At 39.2% G+C, this 26,818-nt stretch overlaps 2 protein-coding genes across 3 annotated transcripts; one reads left to right on the top strand and one right to left on the bottom strand.

Annotated features, from left to right (window-relative positions):
- Positions 1 to 11: 11 nt before the first annotated feature.
- Positions 12 to 12,900, bottom strand: LOC144003577 (protein phosphatase 1H-like). Its single transcript, XM_077499986.1, has 10 exons — positions 12,266 to 12,900; positions 10,677 to 10,869; positions 9,226 to 9,603; positions 7,666 to 7,778; positions 7,484 to 7,568; positions 4,568 to 4,686; positions 3,041 to 3,104; positions 2,872 to 2,979; positions 2,623 to 2,774; positions 12 to 1,732 (listed from the first exon to the last, which is right to left on the bottom strand). The coding sequence occupies exons 1-10, from the start codon at positions 12,499 to 12,501 to the stop codon at positions 1,585 to 1,587; spliced, it is 1,596 nt and encodes a 531-aa protein (XP_077356112.1). The 5' UTR covers positions 12,502 to 12,900; the 3' UTR covers positions 12 to 1,584.
- Positions 11,847 to 26,818, top strand: il17rel (interleukin 17 receptor E-like). Of its 2 annotated transcripts, none has more exons than XM_077499989.1 (18): positions 11,847 to 12,156; positions 15,329 to 15,615; positions 16,619 to 16,646; positions 17,567 to 17,716; positions 17,812 to 17,918; positions 18,715 to 18,829; positions 18,923 to 18,967; positions 19,028 to 19,167; positions 19,271 to 19,342; positions 19,402 to 19,456; positions 20,768 to 20,931; positions 22,502 to 22,546; positions 23,158 to 23,212; positions 23,577 to 23,701; positions 23,771 to 23,824; positions 23,898 to 23,958; positions 24,791 to 24,913; positions 24,999 to 26,818. In XM_077499989.1, the coding sequence occupies exons 2-18, from the start codon at positions 15,502 to 15,504 to the stop codon at positions 25,094 to 25,096; spliced, it is 1,551 nt and encodes a 516-aa protein (XP_077356115.1). In that variant the 5' UTR covers positions 11,847 to 12,156; positions 15,329 to 15,501; the 3' UTR covers positions 25,097 to 26,818. The 2 variants fall into 2 exon arrangements, with proteins under 2 accessions (XP_077356115.1, XP_077356114.1); XM_077499988.1 differs by lacking the exon at positions 11,847 to 12,156 and adding an exon at positions 12,172 to 12,493.

Consider the following 26,818-nt stretch of genomic DNA (forward strand, 5'->3'; position numbering starts at 1 on the left):
TGAGATCAGACTGTAATTATACTCTTTATTTTTTCTTTATTTTATTTTTTTTCATCCCACCCCTTGCAACAGTAGAGTTGCACAATTAAGTAAACATGAAAATGTGTTTTTTTTTTTTTTTTTTTTTTACTTCTGGAGGAACCTCATACAAAAGGTACAGTTGACATTCACAAAGCAGGAAAGTTACGAGGCCACTACAATCCCAACTCGTAGCTGTTTTTGCTATAAATCGACTTAAAAAAAAAAAAAAAGAAAAGCAGCTACTTCATATTACAAGTACAACAACTTTAGAGAGGGTAGCAAACTGAATGGACACAGCCATCTCTGTTCTTGGCTGTTTTTTGACAATAATACACCAACCTTGAGGATGTATGTACACTCTGTATCAACCACTTTGACCCAACATTGAACCTGAGTTGATGTGCAGAAGTTGGGTGGCACGATGGGGCGAGAGAAAGAGAAAAAAGTAATTACATTCATCTAATGGACAAAAATAAAGGCTGAATGACAAGTCAAGCTAGGATGAACATTCAACACAAGCCCTGACGCGATATGTTTCACATCAAATCGTACGATAAATAAATCTTTTCAATCAGCCACAACAGCACACAAAATGCCGAATATGAATTCTATTGAAATACATTTCTCATGGAATGTACAGGAGGAAAATGCAGGTAGAACATAGGTCGTTTTTTTAAAAAGAAAAAAAAAAATGGGCTGAACATGACATGATGGCTTCCTCGTTCTTCCCCTCTGCACATCTTTTAGATTCAACTTGCTGATCACGCTGCCATTTATCCTTCATTTTGGAATCAAGACCGGAACTAAACATTTGTAAATGAACACTGCAACCACAACTAAAACTAAACAGTGACACTCAATTTCGCGATACAACAAGTTACGGGAATGCAAATTGAGTCTATGCAGTGGAAACATTTGATCCCAACAAGTGGATGCATGCACAAAACAGAGCCATTATTTTTGTTCTTCTCTTTATGTACCTGCTAAGCGACGCCGGTCCAATTAAAGTGCAATCAACCAACTCAACATCTATCGTATTCATTTTCAAGAAACTGCTGATACCTTCCTTAAGCTGCTGCCCGTTTATTAGAATGAATTTTTCAATGCAAGTGATGTGGGGACACCTTTTATTTTTTATTTTTTTTATTTTTTTTGTTATACTTTAGCTCTGCCAAGTGATGGATGCTGTCAGTCAGAAAGTAGATCCTTGAAAGCAGAAAAATGCCTTCGGTTCTATGTTACGGTTATTTTGTAAGCACCTCAAAAGCTTGACTATATGGACTCAATAGGGACACCTGACTTGACTTAGCCTACCTAATAAATGTGTCCCAGGACTTTAGTCCACATTGTGTAGCTGCAGTCTCTTGGGTTATAATGCCACTTACTTGATCAAGAGGCAATGGTGAGTCACTGTAGCCCAGTTTTGTAGCCCTAACAGGACAATAAGCTCCTGTTTGCACCACAATGTATATGTGTGTTTTTTTGTTTTGGCTGATCTCTCCAACTGAAATGTGCAAAAATAATTCAGGGGGGATAACTTTTTCAAAGTGCACAGTTTGCCGCTCAGGGCTGACGGTTGCCGTACATAAGCGGGATGATGAAGACGGAGATGTCGTCCCCGGAGCCCAAGCGCTCGTTGGTGATCCTCCAGCCTCGATCCCTTAGCACGCCGCGCGCTCGCATCACCAAATCTTGCGCCGCCATTGTATACCTAACCGGCACAGGTAGTCAGAAAATGACATTTTTGATTTGACAATGGCCGCAGCTTATTTTCTATATTAGCTTGAATTATTTTTTTACATAGAGAGAGAGAGAGAGAGAGAGAGAGTCCAGTTTTTAAATTGTATTTGGAATTAATTCACTCATTTTTCAACAGCATAAGTAGGAAAAAAAAAAAATCTAGTCTTTATAAAATTACATTTTCACATAACACGTTAAAATGTTAGTAAAATAATGTAATTATATACAATTTAGATACCAGTGTTTATAATAAAGTATATGAAATCAACACAAATCTTAAATTAACGTGAAATTGTTCATTTTAATTTAAGTGGCTAAATCATTCAGGTTAAAAAAAGAAAAAAGAATCTATACCACATTTTATTTGATGAACGACATATTTTATGTGATGATAAAATAAGAATTGATTTTCATTTTATTTATCCATTCATCCATTAGCCGAACCGCACTTAAAACAATATATATATATGTATTATTTATTTTGTATTTTTTTGATGGCCCAAGATGAGGTTTAAAAAAAAAAAAAAAAAAAGGTGTATATTCTGGATAATTGTTGATTTTGTGTACAATGAATCAACTAATATTCAATTGGAAAAATTACTTATTTACTTGCGGCATTAAAATAAAAATCTAATAAAATAAGTAAAACAATAAAGAGCTACAGTACATAAATGAATGAATGATTACTAAATAAATAATATGAATTAAGCAATTTGAGGAACAAAATAAGTAAATGAATGGCTATAGTTTGCCCAACCGTGGTCAAGCTCCATCATTTCGATACACTGACAGCAGAAACGATGCTTTAACAAAAAATAAAAAAAATAAAAAAAATAAAAATAAAAAAGAGAGAGTCCCAACCTGTGAAGGTCATCTGGATCACAGTTGGCGAGGAAGGTGGAGACGGCCTCGCCGACTTCCTGGTTGGACAGGACGTCCCAGAGACCGTCGGTGCCCATCACCAGGACGTCATCTGCGCCGTGCTCGTACTGCGTCAAGTTATACACCTTCACCTGTGTGAGTCAAACGACCCGGTGCTCTTTTATTTTGCCACAACTCTCAATCAAACTGCGTTTTTTTTTTTTTTTTTTTTCCCCTAACAGCGCCCACCTCGGGAAGGCAGGACAGGAAGGGCTTGATGTAGATGTTGGAGTCGTGAACTTTGAGGTCGTGGTCGCCGAGGCCGCGCGTCACGCCGATGGTCGCCAACACCCGAGCCTGGGAAATCAAACCTGCAGTCTCAACTTCCAGACTTAAGTCTCAGGTTAGTCTGACTCACCTTTTTCCCTTCGCCGTATATCAGCGGGAATTTCAGATCTTCGTCCTCGATGGTCTTGTACGCCCTGTTTTCAAGATCAGCAAAGATGCGAGTCTGACAACATACTGCACAGTTGCAATTCTATTACCTGGATGCTCACAATCAATTTTTCATCATAAAGACACCTGATCTTCATCTAAGTCACATACGGCAAGTTTCACAAAACTCAACTTGTATTATTAGTAAAAAGTCACATTATATGAAAGTCATAATATTTATACATTTACCAGAAAGTTTGACTACTGCAGCAAAAACATTTGTATGATAATACAATAATTAACTCATTCACTGCCATTGACGGAAAAAGACGTCAAATGATACATTTTCTGCTAGGCTGGCAGTGAATGTGTTAAAAAGGCTACATTTGGAATGTTACACCAGTAAGAATTAAAAAAAAAAAAAAAAAAAAAGATCAAATGGGGAAAATGTTACAAAAATTATAAGGGGAGGACATTACAAGTAAAATTACTTGTGAAAACTTGCATTATTAGCAAAAAAAAATCTGTACTATGTATTATGAGGTTGAGTTTGAATGCCACAAAAAGAGTTCACAATGTTATAAGGAAAATAACTTGGAAATTGAAGAAAACTGAATTATTCCGTGCAATATTGCAATTCCAATATGAGAGAAAAAAAAAGCACAATTATGTGGGGAAAAGTCCCAATATTACTAAAAAAAATAATAATAATCATAATATAACAATAATAATAATAATAATAATAATAATAATAATAATAATATTAGACACAAAAAATGAAGTTACGTAGATACTGGATAGGTTGCCATATTTCTAAAAATGTTTTTACTTTAGTTTTATGAGAAAACTACAATTTTATGAGTTGTTGAACAAAAAGTTGTAATTCAAGACAAAGTTGGAAATTTAAAGACATTATTATGACAAACAAAGTTGTAATATTAGGTTAAAAAAAATAATTCGGTAAAAAGTAACAATATTAAAATAAAAAAGTAGTAGTATGTGAACACATTTTGAATTTACGAAAAGAATATATTGGAACCAAAAAGTTGGAATACTACAAGAAAAAGTCAGAAATAACAAAAAAAAAATCACAATGTTAAAAAGAGGAAAAAGTTCCATCCATCCATTTTCTTGACCGCTTATTCCTCACAAGGATCGCGGGGGTGCTGGAGCCTATCTCAGCAGGCTTTGGGCAGTACACCCTGGACTGGTCGCCAGCCAATCGCAGGGCAGAGGAAAAGGTTATATTGCATAAATAAAACATGGAAAAAGTTACTACTTTTTTTTTTTTTTGCAATACTTTAACACCTCTAACCTCGTCATTTGTTGGAGTGTAGTTGCCAATTTTTTTTTTTCAACTAAACCTAAAACCTGTAGTGGCATTACGAAAAACAAATTGTCTATTGTTGTTACTGTTACTTTACGTAATGTATGCAAGTCTTTCCAAGTCGTTTCCTTCCATGATTTGTCAGTCAGCATTGAACGCGGCTGGTGTGCAGACATGGCCTACCATCCGTTCATGGTGAAGTCCCTGTAGAGCATCCTTTTGCCCACCTCCTTCCGCTGGACCCTCCGCGGGAACTCCAGGTGCGTGAACTCGTTCCCCAACAGGTGAGGCTGCATGAAACCCTGCGGACGCGCAAGTCGGACACTTGTTCTTTCATTATAGTTTTGGAATTTTTGATTTTAGTTTTTATTTTGTTTTTTAAATTGAGTTAGTTTTAGTTCTTTAATAAATGCTTAGTTTTAGTTAGTTTCAGTATTAGTTGTAGTTTTTTTTTTTTTTAACTCTTTTGCTGCCACACATTATCAAAAAAAAACTTTAATATGACAAAGGCTTTGATCATTTACATCATCCTTGAAAAGGTTAAATTTCATCATGTTTCATTGTAATTTCATATGCAATGAGCCCATTTAAAAGAGCTACAATGCTGCCATCTGCTGGCCATAGATAGTGAGTGTTTATGATTCCACAACTCATTGACCAGGCAGCCATGCTCCACTTATACGGTGATAAAAACAAAACAAAACAACAACAAAAAATGTAGTTGACAATCATTATCATCGTTTATGGCGGCATACATCGTGATTTTACTAATCGTTATTAAACGTTTTTGGCGGTCAAAGAGTTAATGTGTATTACTTGTGCGCAATATTTAAAAAAAACACCATGGGAGCGATGTCATCTTTTGGTGCTTTTCTATTGGCTGCTGCTAGATGACGTCACTTCTGTGTGACATACTTTCAATCGTTATTATTCCCGGTTTTTAACAAAATAAATCAACGAAAAATCACATTTGCAAATCATCCCTCCCCAAAGTCTCATGCTTTAGATTAATTACCAAAGACTAAAACGAAGGACAAGTTTGCTATAATTATAGTTAGTTTTAGATAGTTTTGTAAACATAAAATGTAGTTTGTTAGTTTTTGTTTTTTAAAAAGCATTTTAGTTTTTTTTATTTTAATAAAATGTTTCGAGTTATAGTTTTAGTTATTTCATTAGTTTTTGTGAACTAAAATAACGTTTAATGGCACCTGTGTTTTTCGACACCCTCCCTTCTTACTTTGACCATCTCCAAACATTTCTGTTTTTGTTAATTTATTTGAACTGAGTCAAATGCCATTTTCAGCATATGTCGCGGGCCACTGAAAAATGGACGATGGGCCGCAAATGGCCCCCGGGCCGTAGTTTGGACACCATGTCATATTAGCTCAAGGGCCGCATGGAGGAAAATATATTACCAAGTGTGCCGGATTGGTAAAATAATGGTATATAACTTTTACCGTCAATTATGCGCCCGTTTTCACTATTTGTGGACTAGCCCTAAATTACGGAGCTCAACTGTAATCATACTGTTCCAGAAAATAACATGGATGCAAACGTAACGTGGCAACACTTTGCCTGTATGTGTTCTGGACGTGTTAAATCTACCTGTTTTGCATATATATATTGTTCACAGAATGCATTGTGTGGCACAGTTAACGCATTCACTCGCCGCCATTTTCACTGAAGCAACCCCCTTCGCTCTTGGCTGTTTTCCTGGATTTTGACTGATTTTTGCAAGGCCCAAAGAATATTGTGTTCTATTGTTATAAAAACATGGAACATACCAACAGAAAGATTAGAGTCTCTTCTTTCATCAGGAACAAAAAGTATATTTCTATCTGTTTCCATTTTGTAGCAATTAGCATTAGAATGTAGCTAAGTTTGATCATTATTCACATCATTATTTGTTGCAACAAGGCCCTGGTTGATCTCTTATACTCTGCTGCCACCTGCTGGCCGATTTTGTAATAGCTACCATTGGTTTAACAGTTCTCTTAAGTTCAGAGGCGGCATCAAAGCCTTCTGTATGCCCTATCATAAAAAAAAAAAATGTATAAATACGTCTTTGGAACACTTAATATTTGAAATAGAACGTATGTATACGTTTTTGGGAGCAAATGACTTAATGATGTTATAAGGATGTTAATCCTTGTCATATATATTGTGTTACCAATAATTAATTTGTGTGGTATTTAACATGTTTATGTCGGTCTATGATTTGCAAATAAATAAATAAACAAACTGTAACTTTAAGTTGTGTGTAAAATAATGACATCCAGGACGATTCCGCCTACAACTTGCATTGCTCATCTGTGGACTGCTTGTGAAATAAATAAATTAAAAATAAATTTATGTTTTGATTGTGGCCAGCTGATTAACTCAATAACGTATAAATACGTTTTTTTTTTATGTTTTACGTGTCCCAAAGACGTATTTATATGTTTTTTGTTGTTTTTTTATGCTAGAGCATACAGAAGGCTTTGATGCAGCCTCTCAACTGCAAAGAACGGTTGCAGAAATGGTAGTTATTACACAAACGGCCAGCAGGTGGCAGCAGAGCAAAGGAGATCAACCAGGGCCATGTAGAAAAAAAGCTCAATTACAATTTTAAATAGATTTGTGAAAACTGATGAAACTTAGCTCTCTTCTAATGCTAATTGCTGGAAAACGGAAACAGATAGAAACATACTTTTTTTTTCCTGATGAAAGAAGAGACTTTAATCTTTTTTTTGATACGTTTCACGCTTTTATAACAATAGAACACAGTATTCTGTGGGCCTTGCAAAATCAGTCAAAATGCAGTAAAACAGCCGGGACCGAACGGGATTGCGAAATGTGAAAATGGTTGGGAGTGAATGAGTTAATTGGTCCGACATTACAAAATATTTTTTACTTTACAAAATCATCAGGCCCGCGGGCCGTATGTTTGACACCCCTGGTCTAATGTCTTACTTGGAAAATTGAGGTAAAAAAAAAAAAAAAAAGTTTTTTTAGTTTGTTTCTTATGAAACAATTCCGCAAAGTACGTTTGTTTTTGCTATTACAAGACAAGTTCCTTCTATTTCTTCATGAATTAAAACATACAAATCTGCTCTGTACCAGAAATTGTAGCCTCTGTCGTTCAGATTCTGGCGTAAATTCTGTGGACATTGGAACAATCTCGTTGTTCCTGATAATGATGGCCCTGCATGTCAAACCAACACAAAAGACACAAGTTGGGTGGAAACCTTTCGATGCAAAATCCCATCATCATACACACGCGCACGCACGCACGCACGCACCTGCTGTCGCCCGCGTTGCCAACATACAGCTTCCCCAGCATGTAGACCACGGTCAGAGCTGTGCATCCTCCTGAGATGTTGTAGGCCTGCTTCTCCCTCTCGATCTGTGCGTCCTGCATACGCAAAGGATGTCACAACTTTCAGAGTTGGACCGCTTCACTTTATGCTAAATGCAGTGGTGCCCGGGGGCCATTTGCGACCCGCCGTCCATTTTTCAGTGGCCCGCGACATATGCTAAAAAATGGCATTTGACTCAGTTCAAATAAAATAAACAAAACAAAAATGTTTGCAGATGGTCAAAGTATGAAGGGAGGGTATCGAAAAACTGGTGCCAATTAAGGTTATTTTAGTTCACTAAAACTAATGAAAAAAATAAAACTAAATTGTTACCCATTCGGCATCCATTGCAGCCTTGCAGTTTTTTTTTGTTTTGTTTTTTTCCTTGCCCTTTTGTGGTTTGATCAGGGGATGTTGTTGCTATTTGTCAACTGTTGGCATGTTGAGACTTTTGTGGGATGAAGGACTATATAAATTAACTTGACTTGACTTGGCTGAAAGGAGGCGAGTACAGGGAAAAACTCGAGGTTCATTGTGAAAAACCTGCTACATGTTACTACGGTAACTGACCGAGACCTGAAATGACCTCTTTTTATGAAACAGGCTAGTTCCCTCTGATCCTCTGGTTTTTGTTCCCTCCCTTTCTGAAACGCAGTGTTTCCCACTTTTCAGGGTTTCTATACCCAAATTTCTCACTAAACCTGCTTTGTGAAATACACACCACATCTGTTCAAAAACTCATTTTGATTTCCATTTCTAGCACCCTCTGGTGGTTAGTTTTGTTTTTTTTTAGTGCCGTTTAATTTCATACAGCATGTTGTGGCCCTCCTGTGTTTAACTCTTTTACTGCCACACGTTATCAAAGAAAAACTTTGATATGACAGAGGCTTTGATCATTGACGAAAACAGATACAATGCTTCCATCTGCTGGCCATAGTTTAGAATGTTTTAGATTCCACAACCCATTGACCAGGCAGCGCTGCACTTATACGTTGCACTGAGAATAAAATTTTCAAAAATTGTTGACGTTATTTAACGTTTATGGCAATATACGTCGTGATTTTACTGATCGTTATTAAACGTTTTTGGCGGTCAAAGAGTTAAAATCCACGCTCATGGTCAGATGAAGGGGCACGTGCTTGCATGTGCACCGAGTCAATATGTGGCGGAACTCGATGTGTGAGATTTATGTTGATGTGCATTACTATCGTATTGTGAGGTTCCTATTGTGGTAATATCGTATCGCGACGTTTGGATAGCCTTACATCCATCCATCCAGCCATCCATTTTCTTGACCGCTTATTCCTCACAAGGGTCGCAGGGGGTGCTGGAGCCTATCTCAGCTGGCTTTGGGCAGTAGGCGGGGGACACCCTGGACTGGTTGCCAGCCAATCGCAGGGCACACAAAAATTAGTTGTTGATGAAATAAAATCATTCAATGGCAGCCCAATTCAATGGCAGTGAACGAACGGTGACATCAAAGAGCCACGGGACGCCACCTACCATCTCTTTGAAGGCGTTCTCCACCGCTCCGATCACCAAGCTCTCATGCTGGATCTTCTTCTCGGCGAAGAAGCGCGGGGCCGGCGGCGGCGTGCTGCTGGGTGAGCCCGGAGCCCCGGCCGCACCCCGCAGCGACGCCGCCCTGTTCAGGGAGCGCTGGTGGGGGCCCGGCGTGTTGCCCTGCAACGAGGGGTTGCCCTCGGGCTCCTCGCCCAGGATGGTGGGCGGCAGGGAGGTCATGTTGTGCAGGATCTCCATGACGACCTGCAGCTGACAGGCGATGTGGTGCTGGAGCAGGCGGGAGGCCACCACGGCGGCGCCAGAACCGGCATGGCCATCAAATAGGGCCCAGTAGTGGAACACGAGTCCCTCGTGGTCCTGCATGCAAATGCAAAAATGCTGCCACACCAAAAAAAAAAAAAAAAAAAAGGGCCTTCCAAAGACAATATACTGTAACTCCATTTATGCGTTACCTCTCTCTAATACTGCACTGTTAAAAGCCTCTAAACTACCAGTAATCGACGGTATAAATGTGGGTGGAGCCAGCTGGGTCTTGTTTGTTACGGTGTCCCCCAGGGCTCAAAACTCAGTACAATGCTTTTCTTCCAACAACTTCTACACAGCTTTATGTATTTAAAAAAAATGTGGCGAAAGTTAAAATGATCTGACAGTTTTGAAACAAACACAAATAATTTGAATTTGTATGTAACATTTGAAAGAATATATTAACTCATTCACTCCCAGCCATTTTCACAGAAGCAGTCCCGTTTGCTCTCGGCTGTTTTACTGGATTTTGACTGATTTTGCAAGGCCCACAGAATATTGTGTTCTATTGCTATAAAAGCATGGAACCTATCAAAAGAAAGATTAAAGTCTCTTCTTTCATCAGGAAAAAAAAGTGTGTTTCTATCTGTTTGCAGTAATTAGCATTAGAAGAGAGCTAAGTTTCATCAGTTTTCACAAATCTGTTCAAAATTGTAATTGAGCTTTTTATCTACATGGTCCTGGTTAATCTCCTCTGCTCTGCTGTCACCTGCTGGCCGTTTGTGTAATAACTACCATTTCTGCAACCGTTATTTGCAGCTGAGAGGCTGCATCAAAGCCTTCTGTATGCGCTAGCATAAAAAAACAAACAAAAAAACACGTATAAATACGTCTTTGGGACACTTAGAACATAAAAAAAACTTATTTACACATTATTGGGAGCAAATGAGTTAATTATATGAATATATTTTTATTTTATGTTCAAGAAAAAAAAAGATTAATTCTCATCTTAATCTCATCGTTAACTTGTTTATAACAAATTTTATGAAAATTAACCAAGTATTTAGTCAAATAATGCGATTGAATTTACGGTAATAAAAATACGCAATAAATCAACTAACTGAAAGAGATGAATATGAAAATGACAAACAAGCTGCAGTACTGCGTGCACGCACGGCCGGTCATACCTCCCCAAGCTTGTTGTGCTCCATGAAGCGCAGTCCGGGGCCTTCGCCGTTGGGAAGGGAGTTGCGTCTCTTGGCCGTGGGGGTCTTGCTGGGCGTCATTGGGGGGCAGTAGCTCATGGGCCGCCTCCTCACCACCACCACCTCGCAGCACGCCTGGTCCTCGTTCACGGCGCTCTTTCCAGCATTAATCACTCTGGAGGAAAACGGGATCCGGGACAAACTTGTCAGCTGCTGTAAACTTTCAACACGGTTATATTATGGACACCGCCTTACACTGCTGGGTCAAAAGAAACCCAAATTGGGTGAAATTGTCAAGCGTGGGTGGGCGACATCGAAATGAGATCGAATCAATGCTGGCTTATTTCTATCCAGTGGATGAAGTTGAAAAAAAAAAAAGAGGCAAACTACGACATCAAAGTGAGCCCCGCTTGCCTATCAGACATCTGTGGAGAAATGAACATGACTATTTTTAGAACCCCGACTGTGGGTTGTTTTGTGCTCAGCAGCATCACTGACTCACAGATGCGATGGGCCGATTGTGACTGTATAAACGCGATTAGATAATGTCAACAAACAGTTTCAATTCCAAGCCTCGATTACTGTCAAACCAGATCCATTTCACACATTTTTTGCTTGTGCGCTTGACTGTTTTCAATTAATTCCCTGCAAACGGATTTTTTATCTGATCAAGGAACATTTTAGCTTTTCTTCCCAGCTGTCTGCCGGATTCACTCAGGAAAATGCACTTTTTAAATACAGGATGTACACACTTTAACTTTCTCTCAGTCTACACATCTGTGTTTTTGTTAATCTTTGGTGGTGATTTCATCCTAAACCCCCACGTCCCTAGCCTGTATTTTGCCATTTTGTGTTTGTTTTGTAAACAACGGGAGGGGGGGGGGTCGTCCTGTTGTTGACAAAACAAACACAAAATAGCAAAATACAGGCTAGGGGGGGTGGGGGTTTAGGACGAAATCACCACCAAAGATTAACATAAACACAGATGTGTAGACTGAGATAAAGTTAAAGTGTGTACATCCTGTATTTAAAAAGCTCATTTTTCGAAGTGAATCCGGCAGACTGCGCCTTTAAAACCTCATTTCCTCCTCAAAGTGTCACTAAAGGGGCGGCACGGATCAGGTTGAGTGGTGGTCTCACATCCGTGAGGCTGTGGGTTCAATCCTCAGCCCCAGTTACCATGTGGAAGTGTCCTTGAGCAAGACACCGAACCCCGATTTGCTCCCAATAGAGATTCCGGACGTCACGACTACCTCTCTGAAAATGCCCCCCCCCCCCCTTTCGGCATGAAAGCCGCGGTGCCGCGTTAATGGACGACCGTGGCGAGGAGGGCAAGAACGAGCGTTTATCCGTCATTTTAGAACATAGAACATTCTGAGCTTGTTTTTCAGCGACTGTTTTCATTTCCAAGCCACTTGACGTGCAGCGGGGGTGAAGGGTTACGCAAAGGAGCTCACAACAGGTGCAGTTTGGCCCCGTAAAAGGTCTGCGCATGCGCTCCATCGAGATGATTGTTGCGATGTAGCCCCAAACCGAAGCCGGAGGGCCCTTTGGGCGTGCGTGTGACTTACTCAGCGTATCCGGTGGCCCACGGTAATCTCCTGGTCTCCTTCAGGATGAGGATGGGCCGGGCGATGTGATCCGCGGAGCACTCGATTTCATCCGGGGAGAGTCCAAGGAACTCCGGCCTCATATAGGGGAATTTGACCGGCAGGTCCGAGCCGGGGCTGCCGCCTCCGCCGGAACCGCCGCCGGCCATGATCCCGCCCATGAAGCCGGCCACGGCGGACTTGACCCGGGTGAGCATGTTGGTGGTGCGTCGCGGCGGGGTGTCCGGCGGCCGGTGCGCGGCGGCGCCGCGGCTCCCTTTCGCCGGATTGCCCCCCAGCTCGGCCGCGCTGCTCGACGACAGGGCGAGACGGGAGGGAGGACGAGAGGCCGCGCGGTCGCTCAATGCCGCATCGATGGCGGCTCTTACGTACCGGCGGACGCGGGGACGAACAGTGGTTAGGATGGCTTATGTGGCAAAGCCGGGCGCACCTCCATGGAGAGCCGTGCAGGACAGAACAACATCCCGGGCGGGCGTCGGTCGGTCGGTCGGTCGGGGGACGCGGCGGAATTAGCGGGTCACGTGACGCCTCCGTAAACCCACGCTGCAAGAAATGCGCCCTCTGCTTTCATTTACGTCATACGTCAAACACGTACGCCGCGCGTATGTGTAATTGCTATTTCGTTCAAAAATGCATCACAACTACAGTATACGGTGTGGACCAAAATGCTTTACGGTTTATGCTAAGAAGTTGGTTGGATTTCAAACTGGGTTGTTTGGGTTTGAAATAATTAAGTTAACGTTCAAATGAGGGTTTCAAGTCTGTGTGTTAAAAAGTGTGAACTCCCCCTCCTAATTACAATTTTTTCCCCGTTTATTTGAACTTTTATTTTATTTCTTTCTCCACCTGCATTTCATCGCATTTCTTCCCTTCCTTCCTTCCTTGCTTTATCCACCCCCTACTTTTCAACACGTTGTGCTCTTTTGTGCATTTCCTCTTTCCATCTTTCATCTAACATCCTCCATCCGTCTTTCAACTTCCATTCTGCTTTCCATCCTTCCTTTCTCCCCTCCCTGATTTCAGATCATTTTGGGCAGCAGCAACATAATATATTTTGCATATAACATTTATAATGTTGCGGTTTATTTTATGTGCAGCTAACTTGCAAAACAGACGCCATTTAATGATTTAAAACGTTGGTTTTCTATTACCGATACATAAGCTTGCTTTGTGTGGCATTTTTTGCAGCGTGCAGAGGATGAGCTCGGCAGCAGCTGACAGCAGGTTGAGGATAAATCCTCATCGTAGATGCTGCACAGAGATGCAACCGATATCTTACTGCTTTTTGCACTGGAAGCACTTTGACTGACATTCTAAAGCGAACTGTCGTTGGCATCCAATTCTTAAATATAAAAGATAACATTTAACATGGCCCTCAATACTAGAAATTGAAATGTTATACACAAAAATACTTGGAAAATGAGGCGGTTTCTAAGTCATTACTGTCATTTCATAATAGATGAAAAGGTGTATTTATTTATACAGGGCTGACGTAAGGTTTATTGTGATGATGTAATTGGAACAGAATTCTGCAATACACTTCCCATCCGGACAGAGGGCGCCGTTTACACATTCTCACCTCCTGTTAGTTATCAGATGAAGGAAATGATGCCAAGTAATGATCAATCAAGAGCAGATAAAAAGCTCCAAGGAAAAAAAAATAAAAATCCCACACTGTCATTCCCAGAAATGTGCAACATGCACTGATTTGAACTGCAGTCCATGTTTTGTATTTCCTTTTTGTTGTGTTGTAAAGGACCAGCACCGCATTGGAGCATTTCCAGTACATGAAAATGGTGCACGCTTTCATCCTTATTGTGTAGCTGAAGTCAAACGTTTGTTGTGTGGACTTCCTTTACATTAGGGGTGTCCAAACTACGGCTCGGGAGCCTTTTGCGGCCCGCCGTCCATTTTTCAGTGGCCTGCGACATATGGTAAAAATGGCATTTGACTCAGTTCAAATAAAATAAGCAAAACAAAAATGTTTGGAGATGGTCAAAGTAAGAAGGGAGGGTATCGAAAAACTGGTGCCATTAACTCATTCACTGCCATTGACGGAAAAAGACGTCAAATGATGCATTTTTGCTGGGCTGGCAGCGAATGTGTTAAAGGTTATTTTAGTTAATTAAAATTAATATAAAAAAAGAAAAAACTAAAGCTAAAATTTAAAAAAAACATATTGTTACCGAAATAAACTAAAAACGAAAATGCTTTTTAAAAAACGAAAACTACATTTTATGTTTTAAAAAAAATAACTAAAACTAACTATAATTACAGCAAACATGTCCTTCGTTTTAGTCTTTGGTAATTAATTTATTGCATGAGCCTTTGGGGATGATTTTAAATGTGAGTTTTAGTAGATTTATTTTGATATAAACCGGAATAATGACGTTTGAAAGTATCTCACACAGAATTGACGTCATCTAGCAGCAGCCAATAGAAAAGCACCAAATGATGACGTCACTCCCATGGTGTTTTTTTTAAATATTGCGCACAAGTAATACACATTTAAAAAAAAAAATAATAATAATAATAATACTGAAACTAACAAACTAAACTAAAACTACGCATTTTTTAAATAACTAAACTAATAAAAACTAACACAACCACCCTGAAAACTAATAAAAAACTAACTAAAATGAAAAATTCCATAACTATAATAACCCTACTGCCATATCACAAATAAATTGGTTTATATACTGTAGCATTTTTGTAAATATCGGTATACAAAATAATTTTTAAGACTAAACACAATTTCTCTTCATAACATTATGTGGCCCTCAAATGAAAAAGTTTGGACACCCCATCTTTACACTAAGTACAGAAAGTTGCCTTGTCCATATGTATGATGAGTTTTTGCATTTTTGCCACATTCAAATCTATTTTTGGAGGCATTTTTGCTTAACAGTGTGAGTCGTAAGAAACACACTTTAGATTGTTGTGTTCCGTTGTACATTCACATTGATCACACTTCCCTGTTTGTTACTCAAAATAGAATCCCTGCTCTTTTGCTTTCCAAAACAGATGTACAAGTCATCCTTCAAGCTCCACCCCCATGATAAAGACGTTTACCAGCAAGTTCGTGGGCTATCACACAACCAGTGGATGACGTCAGCAATCCCACGTTACACAAATAAGAGCGGCAGCCGCGTAAAACGAGTTCAAGGAAGAAGAGTTTGTGGCTTGTGAGTGGAGAGATGATCCTGTGGGCCGCCTTGTTGATGTGCCACTCGGGTTTAGGACTCTCTGGAACTGCTGGACAACACATGGAGGCTGAAAGGATAAAGACATGCGGCACCAAGTGTTCTCCGGTAAAAAAAAAAAAAAAAAAAAAAAATGCTTGATTTATTTTAGACCATTTACACTATCAAAAGGGGCTATTGCAAATGTTGTTTCCATCTTTGTAATCATTGACTCAAATCGAATGTTTTTACTCCATTTTATGTTACATCAGTGAACAGACTTAAAGTCATGAATGGACTTTGCATGTATGCTTCTTTGTTTCAGTGAAACTCGTTTTAACTCTTTGACTGCCAAACATTATCCAAAAAACAACCCCAACCTTGCCAGCTGATTTCGAGCATTTTCACTCATCTTTCAAGGCAAACAAAATATTGTAAGCTACGACTACATAAACATTAAAAAAAAAAAGTATGTTTCTACCTTATTCCATTCTTTAGTAATCACCATTCGACAATAGGTAATTTGAGTGACTTTGAAAAGATACATTTTTTGCACCATAGTGACTTCGATATTATTTTTTTGTTTATTGACGCTCCGTGAATTAGATTTAATGTGACAAAGGCTTTGATCATTCACCTCATCATGTTTCATTATAATTTCATATACCGTGAGCCCATTGAAAAAAGATACAATGCTGCCATCTGCTGGCATCGCTAGTGGGTGTTTTTGATTCCACAACCCATTGAGCAGGCAGTGCTGCACAAGACGAGAGAGAAGGGAAAAAAACAAAAACAAACGTCAATTAACGTTTATGGCGGCCTTCATTAGGATTTTAGCATACGTCGTTAATCGTTTTTGGCAGTCAAAGAGTTAAAATCAGAATCAGCAGCATGCTCGGAGGTCGTCCAACGTCCGCCACTTATGTTATTGTTTTGTATCATGCTAATAATGAAGAATAGCGCATAACAAAAACGACTTGAATTGTTTTCTGTAAATGCCTAAAAAAAACTCAAATGAATTAATTCATTGCTATATAATGAATGATTTCTTACGGACATTAAGCTATTCTGTTGTTTTTTTTCTCACATCTTGTCTTTAAGTCTGCCTAATTGAGACTTTTTCTTTTCACAGGGCCTTCAATGCAAGACCAAGCCAGCTTGTGAGTGCAGACGCACCCCACAAACACAATCCTGAGTGCTGTTTAGGTTAATTTCGTCAGCAAAAACTAAACAAAAATATTTTCGTCAACACACGTTTTTCGGCGGACTAAAACTAGACTAGATTAAAACCTTTATTAATAAACAATAACTGGGACTAAATCAGTATGCATTTTCATCAACTAATGAAAATGTACTTCGTTTAATAAAAACTGGATTAAAATCTATGCACGTTTTAGTTCATAAGCAAAAACGAGACAAAAGTGATATAATTTTGTAAAATTTTGTCTCTGCTAATCTGTCGCTGTGACAGACCCCCTTTCAAATCTGAAGCTAATGAGCGCAACATCCACATGCAGGAGGTGGATTCACAGTGGAAGGTTAAAAAAAAAAAAGAAAAAGTAAATTATAGTTATAACATAACATTAACAATAATAAAATAATGTTAAGCCGACCGCTAACTAATGCTGGCTAATTTACTAGCTCATAGCATGGAGCCATAGAGCCACTTGTTGATATACTGTAATTGTGTGTGTGCAGTTGTTTTACATCCAAAAGATGAGAATTTTTTTTATGTAAAATAGTTTTAGATCCGAAATGACAACAAAATAAACAGTGGTAAAATGATTGTACTGACCAAAACTAGACTAAAATGTTGGCAGTTTTTGTTGACTAAAACTAGATGAATAAAATTCTGTTTTCTTGGACTAAAATGAAGACTAAAATGCTCGATTTATAGTCGACTAAAAGTTGACTAAATAAAAACGGGATGAGGTTGACTAACTGATAAAACCTAACAACTGAAACTGGACTAAAACAGTGCTGTTACTTCAAAATCCTGTCGAGTTATACAGGAACTCCACATGCAATGATGAGGAAGTAACCTTTGCTACCTTGTTAAAAATGACCTCCTTTGTTCCAGATTTTGTTCCTCCTCTGTGCCAGAAGCCTGCCGACTGGCTCGACGCCTCCTCACTGTTCCGCAACCTGAGCTTTTCCACCGCCGTGATGTGTGAGGGGAGGCAGAAATGCACCCTGCATCTTCGGATCAAGACCGCCGTGCACCTTAGCAGTACGTCAAAGCACATTTCCTCTCAAGCATGTTTTGGATCGGAATCAAATTGTGCTGCTTGACAATGACAACGCGTGGATGCTTTCAATCGCCAGAGTCCATCAACGGCGTGTCTGTTTGCTCCGAGACGCCGGGAATGCTGCGCAAGTGCCAAATCATTAGCATCTCCAGGGCGTCCAGGCGGAAAATGGAGGGGATGCAGGTACATGTCCAATCAAGAGAACGTCGTAGCACACAAATCCAAATATTAAAAAAAAGTGGATGTGCACATTAATGGCACTCTTAAAACTACTGGGTTAAAAAGTAAGCCAAATTGGGTTCAATAGCTAACCCAGTGCTGGGTTGAGGATTTGACCCGAAAGGAAGAAGGGCTAAAAACTACTCAGACTGCTAAGTTAAAGGCCCAGTCTGCCGGGTTCACTCAGGAAAATGCACTTTTTAAATACAGGATTTAAACAAACAATCTACTTCTCAATTTACAGATTTGGGCTTCTCTTAACGTGTGGTGGTGATTTTGTCCTAAACCCCCCCCCGAGCCTGTATTTTTATAAAGCACGCACTGATTTTTTTTTTCTCACTCACTCATTCACACATTTAAGCATCTATGAGTGAGTGAGTGAAAAAAAAAAATCAGTGCGTGCTTTTAAATTTTTGTTTTTAACCTGAATTTAAAAGGATTTCCGCTTGGGGCTAATTTTCACTTTTATTGGTAGCTTATTCTGTTTGCGTACAGCATTACAGCCGAGTGCTGCTTCACCATGTTTGCTTTGAACTCTGGGTTTCACTAATTGATGCGAATCTGCAGTGTGTATGTACTTTCTTCCTGTCCAGTCGAGCAACATTTCATTATTCTGCTTGTCACTCCACATTGTAGATGGATAAAGAAAGATGCATTATTTGTAGTTGAACATTTTCAGAATGGGATCATTTCCCAGCACAGTAGTTGGCAATCACTGGAAGGAGCTTTTCCCTCTCATCATCGCATGATGTGCTTCTAGGTGCAGTTGGAGAACGACTGCGTCGCCGTTTCTCCGCGGCAGCAAGTGAGAGTCACCGTGACGACGCTCCCAAGCTACTGTGGGATAACTCGGAGTGGGACCTACGTAGCGCCAGGTGCATCTTCTGCAGAGCTTGCATTCATGTGACCAGCTTGTTTGATCCTGTTGGGATTGACGTGTGAAAATGTTTGCGTCTGTCTCACCCCAGACTGCTCATGGAAGGATCTGCGAAGCAACGTCACCGAATGCATCAGTGAGTCCACTTCCAAGTCAAGTCATGCGTGCTTTTGTTGACACTAATGCTGTCTGGCAGCTGGTAGGATATGGCCCGAGGTCAACCTGGACAGAAAGGAGGTGCGTGTCAACGTGAGCGACGCGCTGCGCGGTCAAGACTACCAAGTGCGACTGTGCCACAAGGATTTCATCTGCACCAGCACGGGCGCTCACGCACTAGTAAGGCTATTTGCACAACATGGGATGATAACATCCAAATCTCACATTTGCCCATTGGAAAAAATAATCCGACTTAATAACGGCTCCTTTGTTGCCCACTCAGATCAAGAAGGAGGATCCCAAAAAGAGTGTTGTTCTCGCTTTCTCCAGACCTTTACCATGCCTGTGCATCGAGGTAAACCCACCAGCCTAAAGTTCCAATGTGTGAGTCATCTCATGCCGAATGCTCCACAGGGTTGGTCGGCGGTGAGTGACGCCCCCAGAGTGCAGGTCTGCCCTTTCAAAGACAGTGAGTCAATTTCATTGCCCTTTACTCACCCATATATTCCACACCCGCTCAAACTTTGCCATTCAATATACAGAGCACATTTGGTAACACAAAATTGTGTTTGGCAATTCATAGAAAATGTTGTACAGTGTTGAGAAGTGCTGTTAGCCGTGAATACCTCGAGATGGGAATTGGCACGGCATTCTAAAACTTGGTTGCTTCCAAAACCAAGCTCAAAGTGGGAATGTGTGATATTACCACCAGCCAATCAGAAGCCAAGAAAATAATAGATATTTTGTTTATATATTAACTCTTTACTCAATTTTAATCATTATCGGTATGTTTTCAATACTGTATTGCAGTGACTGGCACTTTGCAATGTGGTATCATGTGGTACACAGACTCCCTCTAGTGGTACTTTTTATTTTTTTTATTTTTATTTTTTTTATCCAGTACAGTACATTTATTCAATGCCAAAGCAAATTACATTTACTTGAAGAAGAAGAGGGGAAAAAAAAAACCCTCCTGTTTTTCTAAATATTTAGTTTTTCTGTTTTTCTGAATATTTTTTCACGTTTTTTTGTAAATAATTTTTTGTTTTTCCAAGTAATTCTTTTTCTGTTTTTCTGAATATTTTTTTTTCTGTTTTTCAGACCCCCCCATTATATTTTTAATGACAAGAAGACGACAAAAAAAAATAAAAAATCAGTAAAACAGGGAAAAAATTAAAAATAAAAACAACTCTCTATGGTCAGTGTGCGATTGGCGGGGTGATCACTGTATTTTTTTTTTTTTAACAAGTGGACGGTATGAGCTGCTATGAAGACCCCTTTTTCTTTTATCACTCAGTTCCTTATTCCCAATATTAAATTTGGCAGCGGCATCTTTTGCTGAATTATAGTTATAATTCTATACTAAAATATATATATATATATATATATATATATATATATATATATATATACAAGTTTTTCATTTAATTTAAGATTTTCATTTAATCTTTTAAAATTCTTAATTTTCCAACATTTGATTAGGTGCAGTTTTTAATGTAAAATGCAACTAAGTCATTTTAGTCCAATATTGTTTTTGATTCCCTCCGCGGCCACGCTTAAATTTAGCCCCAGCGTTAATGTACAAACCGGTCTTACAATAATATCAACTGCACATTTCGTAGATAGTTTCCGTGTGGTACGTGATTAACACATTCACTGCCAGCCCAGCAAAATGCATTGCATCATTTGACGTCTTTTTCCGTCAAAGGCAGTGAATGAATTAATTGCGGTATACTACTCCAAAAAAAACCTTTTATTTGCTACTCATGGGTCCATGCAGGCATGGAGGAGATGTGGCACGGGATCCATTTTGACGTGCTGGAGGAGACGCTTTCGTGGGAAGCCGCCTGTCCGCTCTCGGTACAGGTGACGCTGTGCCAGAACGGAGAAACCGGCGACTGCTTGGCTCTGGAGCGAACCTGGCGAAATATCAGCAGAGGAAAGGTAACAGAAACGCGATGAGTCATCGGCACGCTCACATTCATTCATTGAAAGTTGGTGATGACTCAGGAATTTATGACGCTGTTGTGACATCTTTTATCAAGCTGAGTCATCTTCCCAAGTTGTATGACTGTTCGTTTTTCATACGCGCCGTCAGTTTCGATTGTCGTCAATTCCAGCAAGGCTCAAGATGGGGAAAAGAAAAGACGGTCTCGTCTCAATTGACTGACTCAGAATGAAACCCGGGCCAGTTGAGTTGAGCACATACTGCAGCTATTCATTTAATTGTAACGGGTGCCATCTAGTGGAAGAGAATGTAATTGTTCTGCCACTGGAACAGATTGGAGGAACAGTTGCAATTTCTGTGAACAGAAATTCAAGTCAATGTTTTGGAATACTGTACATAGCCATCAAGAAAAACGTCATCATTTGCTACAACGCGCCAAAACCTGGATATAGTATTGAATTATACAGTGACGAAGTATTCAAACTTTTATCAAAGACCCACCAGAATAACCCCCAAATGTGACACATTGATCAACAATATACTTGCAAATAACGTTCCAAATAACACAATAAGTCAACTATTGATATAAATTACTAGTTGACACATTTCAGAGTACATGTCAACAATTAAAATAATAAGACAACTTAAAATAAGAATACAGACAGGTGACAACACACGAGTCAAACTTTTTAACTCATTTACTCCCAATAACGTATAAATATGTTTTTTAATGTTCTAAGTGTCCCAAAGACGTATTTATACGTTTTTTTGTTTTTCTTATGCTAGAGCATACAGAAGGCTTTGATGCAGCCTCTCAACTGCAAAGAACGGTTGCAGAAATGGTAGTTATTACACAAACGGCCAGCAGGTGGCAGCAGAGCAAAGGAGATCAACCAGGGCCATGTAGTAAAAAAGCTCAATTACTTACAATTTTAAATAGATTTGTGAAAACTGATGAAACTTAGCTCTCTTCTAATGCTAATTGCTGCAAAACGGAAACAGATAGAAACATACTTTTTTTTTTCCTGATGAAAGAAGAGACTTTAATCTTTCTTTTGATGGGTTTCATGCTTTTATAGCAATAGTATATATACTACACAATAAAAAACACTATATATACACAATATTCTGTGGGCCTTGCAAAATCAGTCAAAATCCAGTAAAACAGCCGAGAGCAAACGGGACTGCTTCTGTGAAAATGGCTGGGAGTGAATGAGTTAAACTGGTTTATCATATACAGTACAATGACAGCAACATAAACAATGCATATGATGAATTTCTAAGAATGATGATACAAAATGTCCTATAAGATACAGTCGGATATGTAACGGGAATCAATAACGAATTGGCAAGGAACCAAGTACAGTATTGTGAAATCCTGCTTACGTACTTGAGCGCGTGTTCCAACCCGGTGGAATTCAAGTTGTAAACACTCTTAAGGTGGAATTCCTCCATAAATCACTCGAGTCAAACAAAACGCAATTAAATGACGCTTGAAGTCTTAGCGGCCTTTTCGCACGGAATGTTTGCTACAAGTCACAAACAATATCAAATGTTGCCTTTCAGTTAACGTTTGCAAAAGTGGACCCTCACCCTCAGCTGTGCATGAAGGTAAACACGTTTTATTTTTACTTTTGGGGATATTTTTAACAACTTAGTCCTAAAAAGGAATGGGAACAAAATTGATGCAAATATAATATCAATATTAGTGTTGTTCCGATACCGATACTGGTATCGGCAGAGGTGCCGATACTGCATTAAAACAGTGGTATCGGTATCGGTGACTACTCACAAGTAACATGCCGATACCATTAATTCTAACGCTAATATAGGATTTTGGATGCAGCATCTTGTCTTGCTGGTGCAAGACATTCATTGACATGTGACATGTTCACTGCATGCCGATCCAAGATATCCTATTGGCCCTTGAATGCTCTGAACCAATGGCAGGAGAGCTTTTTCATGTTGACGAAAAAAAAAAAAAACGTAAGTATCGGTATCGGCCGATACTGCGAAGCTGAGTATCGGTATCGGGAGCCAAAAAACAGTATCGGAACAACACTAATCAATACTAAAAAAAAAAAAAAAAAAGTTTTAATAAAAAAAAATAGAAAATAAAAAAGTTAAATGAAAGAGAAGGTAAGTTATGATTTTCAAATATTTTCTAAATATATATCATTTTTATTTTTTAATTTTTATTTTATTTTTTTATTTTTTTTAAGTTCACTGCAAGGAACCAATCTTGGATCAGGTGTCCTTTTGTCAGCAGATTCCAAGGTACGACGACTATTTCACAATAACAAATTGTCTTGATATTTAGTAGATGTTAGTAAAAATGCCCTTAAAACAAGTATACACTATATAACTCTGTTTAATGATAAATTAGACTAGTTGTTGCCATGGATTTCCTATTTTTTAAGTTTTTTTGGGGGGTAGGAAACGACTTATTGGTTTGGCGCCATCATGTGGCATCTTGATGCTAAGAAACTATGTTGAAGTGAAGTTGAGGAGCTTCCATTCTAAACCTTTGTTTTTTTTAGTGCACTCTATGTGAGTGAATAATGCAACTCGTGCACAATATTGCACCTGAATAATTTGTTTATCAGTTCATGGTTTTGACAAATAAACTTGTTATTTCAAGTATGGGATGTGACCTTGACACAACAAGAGCTGAAGCTGAGGTCACAGGTCAACGCCACGTTCTACATTGACGTGTGTTCGCCATCCCAAGCCGTGTGTGGCGCTCCGGGCACGACTGTGCAAGTGGTAGGTGTCGACGTCGACGTCTTTACATTGTATGTACAAGAAACCTTGCAACCGTCATGTGTCCATCAGGGGGCGCACTCATCCGTTGGCTTGACCTGGACAGACGTTCACTCTTGTCTTCATGTGAGTTTTTATGATTGTAAATTCTCATCAGTTGGCCAAGAAGAAACTTGAATGCATTTTTGTGCTCGCACAGGTGAGAAGGATCGACGTGAAGTACGCCGCCACAATCCGACGCTGTTTCACCCAACCATCCAGTAAGGAGGCTTAGATTTTGCAGCACTTTGCCCAATTCCAAGCCATGAAAACTCCCAGCACCTCATTGCATTGCGTTTGGGTAGCATTTCATTTTTTTTTTTAATTTTTTTTTTTTTTAAAGAGCTCAGAATTGTTCATTCGGTAGTCTTACCGATTCAACGTCTTATCATCATTGCTCTTTTTTTTTTTTTTTTTTGTGTGTGTGTACATGCGTTTGCGTGTGTGCGTTTGCGTGCGTGTGCGTGCAAATACGTATAAATTTATACTCATTAATTCACCTAAAGCCTTATAAATATCCCATTACCCTTCGCCTTAACCAGGTACTTCAGAATCTTGCCAGAGTCGTGAGGTTTAAATGGTCAGGAGACCAGAGAAAAGGTCAGAAAAAAATAAAGAGAAAAGAAAGATAAATCAAAGTGAAATCCAGCACCGACCAAACACTTCCTGCCTTCCCCATGATTACAAAATCAAAGTCTTACACCAACCCCGGAAGCCTCTAAATTCCAGCAAATTTAGCGAGATCTCAAGAGACCAGAGGAAAAACTAAAGAGAGGAAGGAGGGAAGGATCGATAAGGCAGAGTGAGATCCATAGAAGCCAGTACATCCAATCCATCAAAGTGAAATCCAGCACCAACAAAACCCCTCCTGCGTGGTTACAAAACCAGTCTTATGCCAACCCCAGAAACCTCAAACTTCCAATAAATTGAGATCTCAAGTGACCAGAGGAAAAACTAAAGAGAGGAAGGAGGGAAGGATAGATAAAGCAAAGTGAGATCTGTGGGGTAGCATTTCATTCAGTTTCTGAATGTGATTTGTGTGTTTCTTGGCAGGTCATACGTTTCCTCTCCTGGCCACGCAAGCCACTTGGAAATCCGTCCCGCTCTTTCTTTACCTCGGCGCAGCCATCGTCGTCGTCGTCGTCGTCGTCTTGGCGTTTCTTGTTGTCATCGCAGGTAAAAGTGCAGCGCGGGCAGGCGGACCTTACCGTATGTTCTGATCAGCCTGCAGTGAATTTCCTCTCGCATTTTCCTCTTCTAGTTCATCAGAAGAGGAAGGACAAGAAGATGCAGTGCAATGGAAAAGCCAACAATTATTCAAGTCTCCCACTTCACCAACATCTTGTTCCTATTACTTAATTATTATTATTTTTTTTGGCAGATTCCACTGTTGTTTGTGACTTTTTGCAGCTAAACCAAAATCAATTGTTGTTTTTTTCTATTTTTGACGAACTTTGTTGGGTTGTTCCAACTGATGACACGTGAATACTCCAAATGAACTCAGACCTCTTTTAAAAACGTCTCATCAGCACTCTCATGTTGAGTTACCGTCAAGTCTGTTTTGAGCTCCTGCTTAGTCACAGGTGGTTTCTCAATGTGTGCACGTGTCTCCGCTTGTTTTGATATATTTTATCATCATGAGTTGGCTCTTCCCGTTCGAAGTCCGCATGTTTCCAAATGTGCCAATGCGTGTTTTTGTGCACTGCAAAAACACGTCTGCTCAATATGAGATAAAATGCACTTGTTCTTAGTGTAAATTTACTAGAAACAAGTGAAATTATCTGCCAGTGCAGTAAGATAATTTTACTTAGATTTCTTGAAATAAGAAAAATGTGTAGGTCTATATTAATCTTAAAATGAGCTTAAAACACTTATTCTAAGTAACAAAACAAGCAATTAAATCTTAAAATAACCCATAAACACTTAATTTTTTATTTTATTTTATTTTTTTAAAGCTGCCTGTTCACTGGAAAAAAGGGCAAATGAGCTTAGTAAGTATGACCAGGAAATTGTGTACAATAAAATGCAACAGTATGTTGTAGGATTTTTTTAGCTTATTGTGCATAAAAATTGAGCAATTTTAAAATTTACAAACTAAGTGAGAAATGAGACTAATAATCTTAAAACAAGATTAATAATCTTGCAAATTCTCTTCTTGCAAAGTATATAATTCTCAAAACAAGACAAAGAAGACTATGGCTTGATATAAGCATTTAAGTCTAGGTTAGATATTTTTTTTTTTTTTTTTTTTAGTGAACCTAGACTCTTAGAGCATTTTAGCATATTATGCGTGAAAATTAACTAATTTTAGGATTTACAAACTAAGTAAGAAATAAAAGACAATCTTAGAAATTCTGCTCTTGTATAGTAAATAATTCTCATTGCAAGATCAATAAGACTTTATGGCTTGATATAAGTCTTTAAGTCGAGGTTAGATAGCTTAAATTTGCAGTGTGTGTTTTGTGTCCACATGGCTCCACAGTACAGTGTTAACCTTGGAGTACGTTTTTCGCCACAATTGCTTATTTTTGTTCTGTGATTGAAATCTTTGACTCATTGATTCTTTTTATGACATGGTCAGAAATAACACATTTGGCAAATGTCACATTTTTGTGAAGTTAAAAAAAAAAGAAAAAAAGACTATGATTAATCATTTCTATTTTTTTCCCACCATTATATATATTCAGGAGTGTAAGTACAAATAAACAACAGAAATGTGGTAGCATAAGTGTGCACACCCTGTCAAACTTGGTAACGGGAAATGGCACGCACCAGTCCCCATCAAAGTGCCTCTGATCAGGGGTGTGTAGACTTTTGATATCAAGTGTAACTCTAAATCCACTTTACTTCAAATGAGGGAACAATGAGGCCTGCAAATGTATTGTACACACTCGCGCAGGAGGATCTTGTTACTTTTGCAGGTGCTCTCTGAAAACACGCCGCAAGCATCCAGTCACTCAAACTACAAAAACAATGTCGTCTCTTTTGTAACGAGCATTAACACATTCACTGCCATAGACGGCTTTAGACGTCAAAGATTCATTTTTTTTCCTGCACACGCAATAAAACAATGTGCAAAAA

The sequence above is a fragment of the Festucalex cinctus genome, chromosome 16 (assembly GCF_051991245.1).
Source record: "Festucalex cinctus isolate MCC-2025b chromosome 16, RoL_Fcin_1.0, whole genome shotgun sequence".
In the NCBI taxonomy this organism is placed as follows: Eukaryota; Metazoa; Chordata; class Actinopteri; order Syngnathiformes; family Syngnathidae; genus Festucalex; species Festucalex cinctus.